Source organism: Watersipora subatra, chromosome 11 (genome assembly GCF_963576615.1).
Source record: "Watersipora subatra chromosome 11, tzWatSuba1.1, whole genome shotgun sequence".
In the NCBI taxonomy this organism is placed as follows: domain Eukaryota; kingdom Metazoa; phylum Bryozoa; class Gymnolaemata; order Cheilostomatida; family Watersiporidae; genus Watersipora; species Watersipora subatra.
In genome coordinates this window covers 23,949,348-23,963,723 of record NC_088718.1, presented here as the reverse complement: position 1 = coordinate 23,963,723, position 14,376 = coordinate 23,949,348, and the positions used below count along the sequence as shown (strand labels likewise).

Genomic DNA, 14,376 nt, shown 5'->3' with positions numbered 1-14,376 from the left:
GTTTTTCTTTTATTTAATAAGATTTTTTTGGTGTTGTTTTGATACTATAATAAAAAAATTGCAAACAAAAGCATCGTTTTCAACAATTCATTGCGAAAGCTTCGTGTTTTTAACGATAAAATTGTCTATAAAGATGGCCGACAATGATAAAATGATGTCACGAAAAATCAAAGGATTGAATGTCAATAATCAGTTTCCCACTCCCTCCATGAATATTTCTAATCACCTCAACATCTACTTTTCACATAGAAACGAAACGTCTCAATATATAAAGTGATGTACAATGACCAAAATATTTTTGGAGAAGCAAAAATTTGTTTCAAAACAAAAATGATACAAAAATAATAAAGAATATATGGACTCTGTTGATATAAGCTATAATATTGCGTGTAAGTTTTTGTGTCACGTTTTTGTTCCATGAACTTACGGATTGCCGAACCCACACCAAATCTACGGCAAAGTAACTACAAAACCTTTTTACTCATTACCACTTTATTAGTTTAGTTTGTACATTAGTATTAAAAATAGTTTCATACAACAAATTAAATTTTAAATCTGTCTAAATTGAACAAAATGATAAATATACAAGTAAACAAAATGTATTATGTTCATACAGCAGTCTTTGCTCTACTATTTGATGAATATGACATACAAAGCAATGACTGAAACTTATTTTTCGTATCATTGTTTGACTGTGTTGGCCAGCGAAGAGTTTGGTCATGTAATATAGGTAGATCCTGAACTGAGGTCTGTCTAACAACTGGTTGATTGATGTATTACCCTCTTTACTCCATTCTTACACAACAAACTCACTCTAGATTTTCAGCAGACTATGACCAATTAGGGAAGTAACTGTCATTTAGGAAAAAATATCAATGTATTTTATAATTTCAATGTTATTTATTGCAGAAAAAACTGCACATTATGCTGCTCCCTTGACACGGGAGCTGACAGACCATCAGATACTACATATGCTTCAAATGTGAATCAACCAATATAAAAAAAGACATGTAAATATTCAATGCATTGGTCGATACACCATCGCATGACCACATCTTCACCATGCCTTCGCCTAGTGAAACTTATAGAATAACAACATTCATTAGAGAGAAGCTACACAGAGCATCACTAACTTCTACTTATACAAAAAAACAATTCAAACGCAGTTTTCATAGTAGTCTTGGTCTAGTTGCCCGAAACACTCAAGACCACATCTGCCACAAAATGTCAAGTGGCTGATTAACCTGAGACTGTCATACCTAGCAAGCGTTTTGGAACGCTACAATTAATTTATACATGTCATTCTTATGTGACTGCAGTCTCACAAATATGGAATAAAATCATCTCTTTTCTTTGTATGTCAAAGGTGCAAGAGTCTCTAAAACTTGTAAGGCGGACAGTGATGCGGTGCTCAGTACCAAACTTCTCACCCTGCTGCCACATACATATTCTGCGTTTATTACTACTCTGAATAATCAATTGTACATTGAGATATCCCTCATCTCTCTATCTGTTATTCATTATCCAGGTATACAGCGTTTTCTGAGAATTAACTAACTAGGTAAGATAAGACTACAACACAGGAGGGCCATACAAGCGTGTCTAATGAGCTATGATGAGTGGGTATGTTGGTTTCTGATATAAGTCAAGAAGCTAACCTACAAAAAATATATTTCGTATAAATAGCTCTATGGTTATCGGGGGGGGGGGGGGGGGGGGGGGGGGCTTCAATAGCTCTATGGTTATCTGGGGCTTCAAGCTAGTTCAAGTCATTAAGGCGGAGAGCGCAGATCAATTTTACAAGTTTTACCTTTACGAGCAACCTTGGTTACTGACCAATCAAGCACAAATACCTAGTCGTACGTTGAAAACACTAGCAACATACTGAGCTCTTGCGTGCATCAAAAGCTACAAACAGATATTTTTGTCATTTCAATTCATGGAATCTCACCTAATCGATTTGTCTAACATTGACCAAGTTAAAATAAATGAACCAGTAAGATTATTCATCATAATACAGCGCTGCAGTTACCAACTACCAGTAACTATAGTTGGTATCTACAGCGCTGTACCGTGTCTACTTGGGGACAGAGATATATAGAACATATACAACAATCTTCCTGAATTTAACACAAAAGCCAGATAACTAGTTGTCAACCAGCCTTGCAATTAACTTAGACAAAGGGTAAATGGATGGCCTATCTGCTGTCTTGCAGACACGCTTTCTACATCTCTTACAAGACTCTTTATAGGAGAGTTCTAATATCAATATGAAAGTTGCTAAAGAGAAGCAACAACCATTATATTAGAGAGATATATCCTGTCTAACCGAATGAAAGAGGTCAAGAGCTTTTATCATATTGATCTGATGAGATGAAAGGAGCTTATTAGCAGCTCACTGAAGAAGGGTTTACAATTTCTGGAATGTTACCCTGACACTCAGTAGCAAGTGTACAAGTCCTGGAATAGCACCCTGACATTCAGTAGCAAGAGTACAACTCTTGGAATAGAACTATGACACTCAGTAGAAACTGTACAACTATTGGAATAGCACCCAGACCCTCAGTAGAAACTGTACAACTCTTGGAATAGCACTCTGACACTCAGTAGCAAGTTTACAACTCCTGTAATAGCACCCTGACACTCAGTAGAAACTGTACAATTCCTGGAATAGCACCATGACACTCAGTAGCAAATGTACAACTCCTGGAATAGCACCCTGACACTCAGTAGCAATTGTACAACTCCTGTAATAGCACCCTGACACTCAGTAGCAAGTGTACAACTCCTGGAATAGCACCCTGACACTCAGTAGAAACTTCCCAGCCAAATCAACCAAGATACTAGTCTAAAATCTGACAGGAAATCAGCTAGCATGAGTCTGAAACAAAGAATACTTACTAATAAATCTAATAATAATATCTGGCCTCAATAGCAAAAAGCTAAACTCATGAAAATAAGCTTTATTTTTAACAACTGTGTTTTCAACAAATTTAATCTGTGCAGTAACATAGGCTCACTGTATCTGTAAAAACTAGATTACCTCCCCTACCACAAGATTCACTCAATATAATTATGGATGCTTATTAAAGATGAATAAGGCATCTTTCACGGATCAAGGGTTGAAGAAACCTTGAGTTAAATTACACCGCTTGTAACCATCGTATAGCCTTAAGCTCTGCGTCCTCTGGGCAGCCTTTACAAGGGGGACAACATGTTTCCCTCTGAAATAACCTATGGCAAAATCGATGTTTGCTCACTAACCACTTGCAATGTTAGCGTCTTAACGCTTTATACTGTAGAACTTTCGCCTCTAAGTATCTATACATATAGAAATTTAGAATTGCCGGTGAAATTTCAGCAAATGTTAGTCTCGAGTACAAGGTGATTTTCAGCATAAGACATACAAAACTTTTCGAAACAACACAGTTGCTCAAGTAAAAAAATCTTGCAGGACGCCGTGAGAGCCTTAACTCGACTTCAGGAATAACAAGAAAATTGGCTAACAGATTATAAAGCTTAGAGCAGCTAAGCCTCAAATCTCCTACCATGTCAACACAAAATAGAGGCTCAAGAATACCTGGTATATCACATGTAATCTGAGTTGAATTTGTGACTGAGGCAACCATGTTTTAACTCTTTGTCTCACTACAGCATGAACTTACATGTAACTCTTTGTCTCACTACAACATGAACCTACATGTAACTCTTTGTCTCACTACAACATGAACTTACATGTAACTCTTTGTCTCACTACAACATGAACCTACATGTAACTCTTTGTCTCACTACAGCATGAACTTACATATAACTCTTTGTCTAACTACAACATGAACCTACATGTAACTCTTTGTCTCACTACAACATGAACTTACGTGTAACTCTTTGTCTCACTACAGCATGAACTTACATGTAACTCTTTGTTTCACTACAGCATAAACTTACATGTAACTCTTTGTCTCACTACAACATGAACTTACGTGTAACTCTTTGTCTCACTACAACATGAACTTACATGTAACTCTTTGTCTCACTACAGCATGAACTTACATGTAACTCTTTGTCTCACTACAACATGAACTTACATGTAACTCTTTGTCTCACTACAGCATGAACTTACATGTAACTCTTTGTCTCACTACAACATGAACTTACATGTAACTCTTTGTCTCACTACAGCATGAACTTACGTGTAACTCTTTGTCTCACTACAGCATGAACTTACATGTAACTCTTTGTCTCACTACAGCATGAACTTACGTGTAACTCTTTGTCTCACTACAGCATGAACTTACATATAACTCTTTGTCTAACTACAACATGAACTTACGTGTAACTCTTTGTCTCACTACAGCATGAACTTACATGTAACTCTTTGTCTCACTACAACATAAACTTACATGTAACTCTTTGTCTCACTACAGCATGAACTTACGTGTAACTCTTTGTTTCACTACAACATGAACTTACATGTAACTCTTTGTCTCACTACAGCATGAAGTTACATGTAACTCTTTGTTTCACTACAGCATGAACTTACATATAACTCTTTGTCTCACTACAGCATGAACTTACATGTAACTCTTTGTCTCACTACAACATGAACTTACATGTAACTCTTTGTCTCACTACAGCATGAACTTACGTGTAACTCTTTGTCTCACTACAGCATGAACTTACATGTAACTCTTTGTCTCACTACAGCATGAACTTACATGTAACTCTTTGTCTCACTACAACATGAACTTACATGTAACTCTTTGTCTCACTACAGCATGAACTTACGTGTAACTCTTTGTCTCACTACAGCATGAACTTACGTGTAACTCTTTGTCTCACTACAGCATGAACTTACATGTAACTCTTTGTCTCACTACAGCATGAACTTACATGTAACTCTTTGTCTCACTACAGCATGAACTTACATGTAACTCTTTGTCTCACTACAACATGAACTTACATGTAACTCTTTGTCTCACTACAGCATGAACTTACATGTAACTCTTTGTCTCACTACAACATGAACTTACATGTAACTCTTTGTCTCACTACAGCATGAACTTACGTGTAACTCTTTGTCTCACTACAGCATGAACTTACGTGTAACTCTTTGTCTCACTACAGCATGAACTTACATGTAACTCTTTGTCTCACTACAGCATGAACTTACATGTAACTCTTTGTCTCACTACAACATGAACTTACATGTAACTCTTTGTCTCACTACAGCATGAACTTACGTGTAACTCTTTGTCTCACTACAGCATGAACTTACGTGTAACTCTTTGTCTCACTACAGCATGAACTTACATGTAACTCTTTGTCTCACTACAGCATGAACTTACATGTAACTCTTTGTCTCACTACAACATGAACTTACATGTAACTCTTTGTCTCACTACAGCATGAACTTACATGTAACTCTTTGTCTCACTACAGCATGAACTTACATGTAACTCTTTGTCTCACTACAACATGAACTTACATGTAACTCTTTGTCTCACTACAGCATGAACTTACGTGTAACTCTTTGTCTCACTACAGCATGAACTTACGTGTAACTCTTTGTCTCACTACAGCATGAACTTACATGTAACTCTTTGTCTCACTACAACATGAACTTACATGTAACTCTTTGTCTCACTACAGCATGAACTTACGTGTAACTCTTTGTCTCACTACAGCATGAACTTACATGTAACTCTTTGTCTCACTACAGCATGAACTTACGTGTAACTCTTTGTCTCACTACAGCATGAACTTACATATAACTCTTTGTCTAACTACAACATGAACTTACGTGTAACTCTTTGTTTCACTACAGCATGAACTTACATATAACTCTTTGTCTAACTACAACATGAACTTACATGTAACTCTTTGTCTCACTACAACATGAACTTACATGTAACTCTTTGTCTCACTACAGCATGAACTTACATGTAACTCTTTGTCTCACTACAGCATGAACTTACATGTAACTCTTTGTCTCACTACAACATGAACTTACATGTAACTCTTTGTCTCACTACAGCATGAACTTACGTGTAACTCTTTGTCTCACTACAGCATGAACTTACGTGTAACTCTTTGTCTCACTACAGCATGAACTTACATGTAACTCTTTGTCTCACTACAACATGAACTTACATGTAACTCTTTGTCTCACTACAGCATGAACTTACGTGTAACTCTTTGTCTCACTACAGCATGAACTTACATGTAACTCTTTGTCTCACTACAGCATGAACTTACGTGTAACTCTTTGTCTCACTACAGCATGAACTTACATATAACTCTTTGTCTAACTACAACATGAACTTACGTGTAACTCTTTGTCTCACTACAGCATGAACTTACATGTAACTCTTTGTCTCACTACAACATAAACTTACATGTAACTCTTTGTCTCACTACAGCATGAACTTACGTGTAACTCTTTGTTTCACTACAACATGAACTTACATGTAACTCTTTGTTTCACTACAGCATGAACTTACATATAACTCTTTGTCTAACTACAACATGAACTTACATGTAACTCTTTGTCTCACTACAACATGAACTTACATGTAACTCTTTGTCTCACTACAGCATGAACTTACGTGTAACTCTTTGTCTCACTACAGCATGAACTTACGTGTAACTCTTTGTCTCACTACAGCATGAACTTACATGTAACTCTTTGTCTCACTACAGCATGAACTTACGTGTAACTCTTTGTCTCACTACAACATGAACTTACATATAACTCTTTGTCTAACTACAACATGAACTTACATGTAACTCTTTGTCTCACTACAGCATGAACTTACGTGTAACTCTTTGTCTCACTACAGCATGAACTTACGTGTAACTCTTTGTCTCACTACAGCATGAACTTACATGTAACTCTTTGTCTCACTACAACATGAACTTACATGTAACTCTTTGTCTCACTACAGCATGAACTTACGTGTAACTCTTTGTCTCACTACAGCATGAACTTACATGTAACTCTTTGTCTCACTACAGCATGAACTTACGTGTAACTCTTTGTCTCACTACAGCATGAACTTACATATAACTCTTTGTCTAACTACAACATGAACTTACGTGTAACTCTTTGTCTCACTACAGCATGAACTTACATGTAACTCTTTGTCTCACTACAACATAAACTTACATGTAACTCTTTGTCTAACTACAACATGAACCTACATATAACTCTTTGTCTCACTACAGCATGAACTTACATGTAACTCTTTGTTTCACTACAGCATGAACTTACATATAACTCTTTGTCTAACTACAACATGAACTTACGTGTAACTCTTTGTCTAACTACAGCATAAGTTAACCACACACTACCAGCAAGCGGTAGTGGGGTTTTAGGTTTCATCACAGAACAAGTAAGCCATTTTTGAAGCAGATTGCAGAATTGAAACGAGCATCAAACCAGAGAGGAAAGGCGGCAGTTCACACACAGTGATCTTAGAAAGATGCCCTCCTTGAAATGAAGACCTCCATACACCAAATGATGAAAAAGCCTCAAGAGTCAAAATAAAAAATAAGTGAAGTGAGTGTCTTTCGTCGTAGCGCCTAAGCGCAAGCATAGGCGCTACGACGAAAGACACTCCCTTCATTTTTTTAAATGTTCCAGTGAGCAGCTTGTTGAAAAAATGGCTCAAGCCTAGTAAGATAAGATTATTAAACGGAAGAAAATTTGAAGATAGAATTCTTGGGTATTGAAAAAAATTGAAGGGCGAGGTTCTCATACTTGGAAGGAATTTCCAAAGGGGATTCGTAGAAGTAAAAAAGAGACCAAAAAGGCGATTCTTAGGTTTGAGAAAAATCCAAAGGTGTGATTTCATGCTTTTGAAAAAGATTGACAAGTGGAATCCTTATATTAACAAAGGAATCCAAGGATGGAGGTTGCATGCTTACAAAATACAAAAAAGTCCAAAGCGTCGGTTCTTACATTTGGGAGGAAATGTGAAGGTCAGGTTCTCATGTTTGAAAAATCTTAAGGAAAAAGTAATTTAAAAATTTTTTAAACTTGGATGAAAATCCAAGATGTTAGGCATCCGGATAGCTTTAACATTGTAATACTTGCAGCTAAGAACTCAGCATGAAAACTAAAATGGTAGAAGTCAGACGATGAAGCATGCAGTAAACGTATACAGAATACAAATATGATGTACATGTATTTGTAAAGGTAAGCATGCCATATACAGATATACAATACTGTTACCTACAGAAATGCGAATTGGCACTTACTCTCGAATGTCACGTCAAATTCAGCCTCTTGCTACTATTTTCTTCATTTTTATACATTCAAAAACCCAATCAGCAGACACATGCTTGCGGTTGTCGGAATTAACATCTGTCTGAACAATGAAATCAGCCTCATCTTCATCTATGACAAGCTCTGCCCCGAATGCAATTGAGTAACGTTTTAGCTTGGCAAACTCGGAGTGATCAGAGGAAATGAAGAACTTCTGACCAAGGAACACATCAGAGAGCTGTAAGAAAAAATCTCAATAAGCAGTGCTGATAAGTAGATAATCTAAGATGACTTGTCATAAATGTTTTAGCCATGCAAAGTCTAAAACTTGTTGGTCAACTTTAGGATAATTATATAGAACTGTTAAAAATGTAGGGGTGTATGAAAACAACAGCGAAAAACGGATAAACAGTAAAAAAATGTGATAGATGAAAACCAATAAAAATATTAGTAAATTTAATTTTAAGAACGATGAAAAAAAGATTTATGGTTATAAAAGCCACCAAATTACAACCATCTTACTCTTGCCATACTCTATTGTAAAGAGACTGTCTTGCTCTTGCCACACTCTATTGTAAAGACACTGTCTGACTCTTGCCATACTCTATTGTAAGGACACTGTGTTACTCTTACCATACTCTATTGTAAAGAGACTGTGTTACTCTTGCCATACTCTATTGTAAAGAGACTGTGTTACTCTTACCATACTCTATTGTAAAGAGACTGTGTTACTTTTGCCATACTCTATTGTAAAGAGACTGTGTTACTCTTACCATACTCTATTGTAAAGAGACTGTGTTACTCTTACCATACTCTATTGTAAAGAGACTGTGTTACTCTTGTCATACTCTATTGTAAAGAGACTGTGTTACTCTTACCATACTCTATTGTAAAGAGACTGTGTTACTCTTGCCATACTCTATTGTAAAGAGACTGTCTTACTCTTGCCATACTCTATTGTAAAGACACTGTGTTACTCTTACCATACTCTATTGTAAAGAGACTGTGTTACTCTTACCATACTCTATTGTAAAGAGACTGTGTTACTCTTGCCATACTCTATTGTAAAGAGACTGTCTTACTCTTGCCATACTCTATTGTAAAGAGACTGAGTTACTCTTACCATACTCTATTGTAAAGAGACTGAGTTACTCTTACCATACTCTATTGTAAAGACACTGTGTTACTCTTACCATACTCTATTGTAAAGAGACTGTGTTACTCTTACCATACTCTATTGTAAAGAGACTGTGTCACTCTTGCCATACGCTATTGTAAAGAGACTGTGTTACTCTTGCCATACTCTATTGTAAAGAGACTGTGTTACTCTTGCCATACTCTATTGTAAAGAGACTGTGTTACTCTTGCCATACTCTATTGTAAAGAGACTGTGTTACTCTTGCCATACTCTATTGTAAAGAGACTGTGTTACTCTTACCAAACTCTATTGTAAAGAGACTGTGTCACTCTTGCGATACTCTATTGTAAAGAGACTGTGTCACTCTTGCCATACTCTATTGTAAAGAGACTGTGTTACTCTTGCCACACTCTATTGTAAAGAGACTGTGTTACTCTTACCATACTCTATTGTAAAGAGACTGTGTTACTCTTACCATACTCTATTGTAAAGAGACTGTGTTACTCTTGCCATACTCTATTGTAAAGAGACTGAGTTACTCTTACCATACTCTATTGTAAAGACACTGTGTTACTCTTGCCATACTCTATTGTAAAGAGACTGTGTTACTCTTACCATACTCTATTGTAAAGAGACTGTGTTACTCTTGCCATACTCTATTGTAAAGAGACTGTCTTACTCTTGCCATACTCTATTGTAAAGAGACTGAGTTACTCTTGCCATACTCTATTGTAAAGAGACTGTGTTACTCTTGCCATACTCTATTGTAAAGAGACTGTGTTACTCTTGCCATACTCTATTGTAAAGAGACTGTCTTACTCTTGCCATACTCTATTGTAAAGAGACTGAGTTACTCTTGCCATACTCTATTGTAAAGAGACTGAGTTACTCTTGCCATACTCTATTGTAAAGAGACTGTGTTACTCTTGCCATACTCTATTGTAAAGAGACTGTGTTACTCTTGCCATACTCTATTGTAAAGAGACTGTGTTACTCTTGCCATACTCTATTGTAAAGAGACTGTCTTACTCTTGCCATACTCTATTGTAAAGAGACTGAGTTACTCTTGCCATACTCTATTGTAAAGAGACTGAGTTACTCTTGCCATACTCTATTGTAAAGAGACTGTGTTACTCTTGCCATACTCTATTGTAAAGAGACTGTGTTACTCTTGCCATACTCTATTGTAAAGAGACTGTCTTACTCTTGCCATACTCTATTGTAAAGACACTGTGATACTCTTGCCATACTCTATTGTAAAGAAACTGTGTTACTCTTACCATACTCTATTGTAAAGAGACTGTGTCACTCTTGCGATACTCTATTGTAAAGAGACTGTGTCACTCTTGCCATACTCTATTGTAAAGAGACTGTCTTACTCTTGCCATACTCTATTGTAAAGAGACTGAGTTACTCTTACCATACTCTATTGTAAAGAGACTGTGTTACCCTTGCCATACTCTATTGTAAAGAGACTGTGTTACTCTTGCCATACGCTATTGTAAAGAGACTGAGTTACTCTTACCATACTCTATTGTAAAGACACTGTGTTACTCTTACCATACTCTATTGTAAAGAGACTGAGTTACTCTTACCATACTCTATTGTAAAGAGACTGTGTTACTCTTGCCATACTCTATTGTAAAGAGACTGTGTTACTCTTGCCATACGCTATTGTAAAGAGACTGAGTTACTCTTACCATACTCTATTGTAAAGACACTGTGTTACTCTTGCCATACTCTATTGTAAAGAGACTGTGTTACTCTTACCATACTCTATTGTAAAGAGACTGTGTCACTCTTGCGATACTCTATTGTAAAGAGACTGTGTCACTCTTGCCATACTCTATTGTAAAGAGACTGTGTTACTCTTGCCATACTCTATTGTAAAGAGACTGTCTTACTCTTGCCATACTCTATTGTAAAGAGACTGAGTTACTCTTACCATACTCTATTGTAAAGAGACTGTGTTACTCTTGCCATACTCTATTGTAAAGAGACTGTGTTACTCTTGCCATACTCTATTGTAAAGAGACTGAGTTACTCTTACCATACTCTATTGTAAAGAGACTGAGTTACTCTTACCATACTCTATTGTAAAGACACTGTGTTACTCTTGCCATACTCTATTGTAAAGAGACTGTGTTACTCTTACCATACTCTATTGTAAAGAGACTGTGTTACTCTTACCATACTCTATTGTAAAGACACTGTGTTACTCTTACCATACTCTATTGTAAAGAGACTGTGTTACTCTTGCCATACTCTATTGTAAAGAGACTGTGTTACTCTTGCCATACGCTATTGTAAAGAGACTGTGTCACTCTTGCGATACTCTATTGTAAAGAGACTGTGTCACTCTTGCCATACTCTATTGTAAAGAGACTGTGTTACTCTTACCATACTCTATTGTAAAGACACTGTGTTACTCTTACCATACTCTATTGTAAAGACACTGTGTTACTCTTGCCATACTCTATTGTAAAGAAACTGTGTTACTCTTGCCATACTCTATTGTAAAGAGACTGTGTTACTCTTGTCATACTCTATTGTAAAGAGACTGTGTTACTCTTGTCATACTCTATTGTAAAGAGACTGTGTTACTCTTGCCATACTCTATTGTAAAGAGACTGTCTTATTCTTGCCATACTCTATTGTAAAGAGACTGAGTTACTCTTACCATACTCTATTGTAAAGAAACTGTGTTACTCTTACCATACTCTATTGTAAAGAGACTGTCTTACTCTTGCCACACTCTATTGTAAAGAGACTGTGTTACTCTTACCATACTCTATTGTAAAGACACTGTGTTACTCTTACCATACTCTATTGTAAAGACACTGTGTTACTCTTGCCATACTCTATTGTAAAGAAACTGTGTTACTCTTGCCATACTCTATTGTAAAGAGACTGTGTCACTCTTGCGATACTCTATTGTAAAGAGACTGTGTCACTCTTGCCATACTCTATTGTAAAGAGACTGTGTTACTCTTACCATACTCTATTGTAAAGAGACTGTGTTACTCTTACCATACTCTATTGTAAAGAGACTGTGTCACTCTTGCCATACGCTATTGTAAAGAGACTGTGTTACTCTTGCCATACTCTATTGTAAAGAGACTGTGTTACTCTTGCCATACTCTATTGTAAAGAGACTGTGTTACTCTTGCCATACTCTATTGTAAAGAGACTGTGTTACTCTTGCCATACTCTATTGTAAAGAGACTGTGTTACTCTTACCAAACTCTATTGTAAAGAGACTGTGTCACTCTTGCGATACTCTATTGTAAAGAGACTGTGTCACTCTTGCCATACTCTATTGTAAAGAGACTGTGTTACTCTTGCCACACTCTATTGTAAAGAGACTGTGTTACTCTTACCATACTCTATTGTAAAGAGACTGTGTTACTCTTACCATACTCTATTGTAAAGAGACTGTGTTACTCTTGCCATACTCTATTGTAAAGAGACTGAGTTACTCTTACCATACTCTATTGTAAAGACACTGTGTTACTCTTGCCATACTCTATTGTAAAGAGACTGTGTTACTCTTACCATACTCTATTGTAAAGAGACTGTGTTACTCTTGCCATACTCTATTGTAAAGAGACTGTCTTACTCTTGCCATACTCTATTGTAAAGAGACTGAGTTACTCTTGCCATACTCTATTGTAAAGAGACTGTGTTACTCTTGCCATACTCTATTGTAAAGAGACTGTGTTACTCTTGCCATACTCTATTGTAAAGAGACTGTCTTACTCTTGCCATACTCTATTGTAAAGAGACTGAGTTACTCTTGCCATACTCTATTGTAAAGAGACTGAGTTACTCTTGCCATACTCTATTGTAAAGAGACTGTGTTACTCTTGCCATACTCTATTGTAAAGAGACTGTGTTACTCTTGCCATACTCTATTGTAAAGAGACTGTGTTACTCTTGCCATACTCTATTGTAAAGAGACTGTCTTACTCTTGCCATACTCTATTGTAAAGAGACTGAGTTACTCTTGCCATACTCTATTGTAAAGAGACTGAGTTACTCTTGCCATACTCTATTGTAAAGAGACTGTGTTACTCTTGCCATACTCTATTGTAAAGAGACTGTGTTACTCTTGCCATACTCTATTGTAAAGAGACTGTGTTACTCTTGCCATACTCTATTGTAAAGAGACTGTCTTACTCTTGCCATACTCTATTGTAAAGACACTGTGATACTCTTGCCATACTCTATTGTAAAGAAACTGTGTTACTCTTACCATACTCTATTGTAAAGAGACTGTGTCACTCTTGCGATACTCTATTGTAAAGAGACTGTGTCACTCTTGCCATACTCTATTGTAAAGAGACTGTCTTACTCTTGCCATACTCTATTGTAAAGAGACTGAGTTACTCTTACCATACTCTATTGTAAAGAGACTGTGTTACCCTTGCCATACTCTATTGTAAAGAGACTGTGTTACTCTTGCCATACGCTATTGTAAAGAGACTGAGTTACTCTTACCATACTCTATTGTAAAGACACTGTGTTACTCTTACCATACTCTATTGTAAAGAGACTGAGTTACTCTTACCATACTCTATTGTAAAGAGACTGTGTTACTCTTGCCATACTCTATTGTAAAGAGACTGTGTTACTCTTGCCATACGCTATTGTAAAGAGACTGAGTTACTCTTACCATACTCTATTGTAAAGACACTGTGTTACTCTTGCCATACTCTATTGTAAAGAGACTGTGTTACTCTTACCATACTCTATTGTAAAGAGACTGTGTCACTCTTGCGATACTCTATTGTAAAGAGACTGTGTCACTCTTGCCATACTCTATTGTAAAGAGACTGTGTTACTCTTGCCATACTCTATTGTAAAGAGACTGTCTTACTCTTGCCATACTCTATTGTAAAGAGACTGAGTTACTCTTACCATACTCTATTGTAAAGAGACTGTGTTACTCTTGCCATACTCTATTGTAAAG

General features: G+C 36.5%; 1 protein-coding gene across 1 annotated transcript in view; it reads right to left on the bottom strand.

The window, feature by feature from the left end:
- Positions 1–8,160: 8,160 nt before the first annotated feature.
- The window catches only part of LOC137408884 (DNA ligase 3-like), a 70,832-nt gene continuing 64,616 nt past the window's right edge, over positions 8,161–14,376 (bottom strand). Inside the window, exon 22 of the mRNA XM_068095491.1 lies at positions 8,161–8,504. Within this exon, the coding sequence (XP_067951592.1) occupies positions 8,280–8,504 (225 nt within the window). The 3' untranslated portion in view covers positions 8,161–8,279. The remainder of the gene's footprint in view (positions 8,505–14,376) is intronic.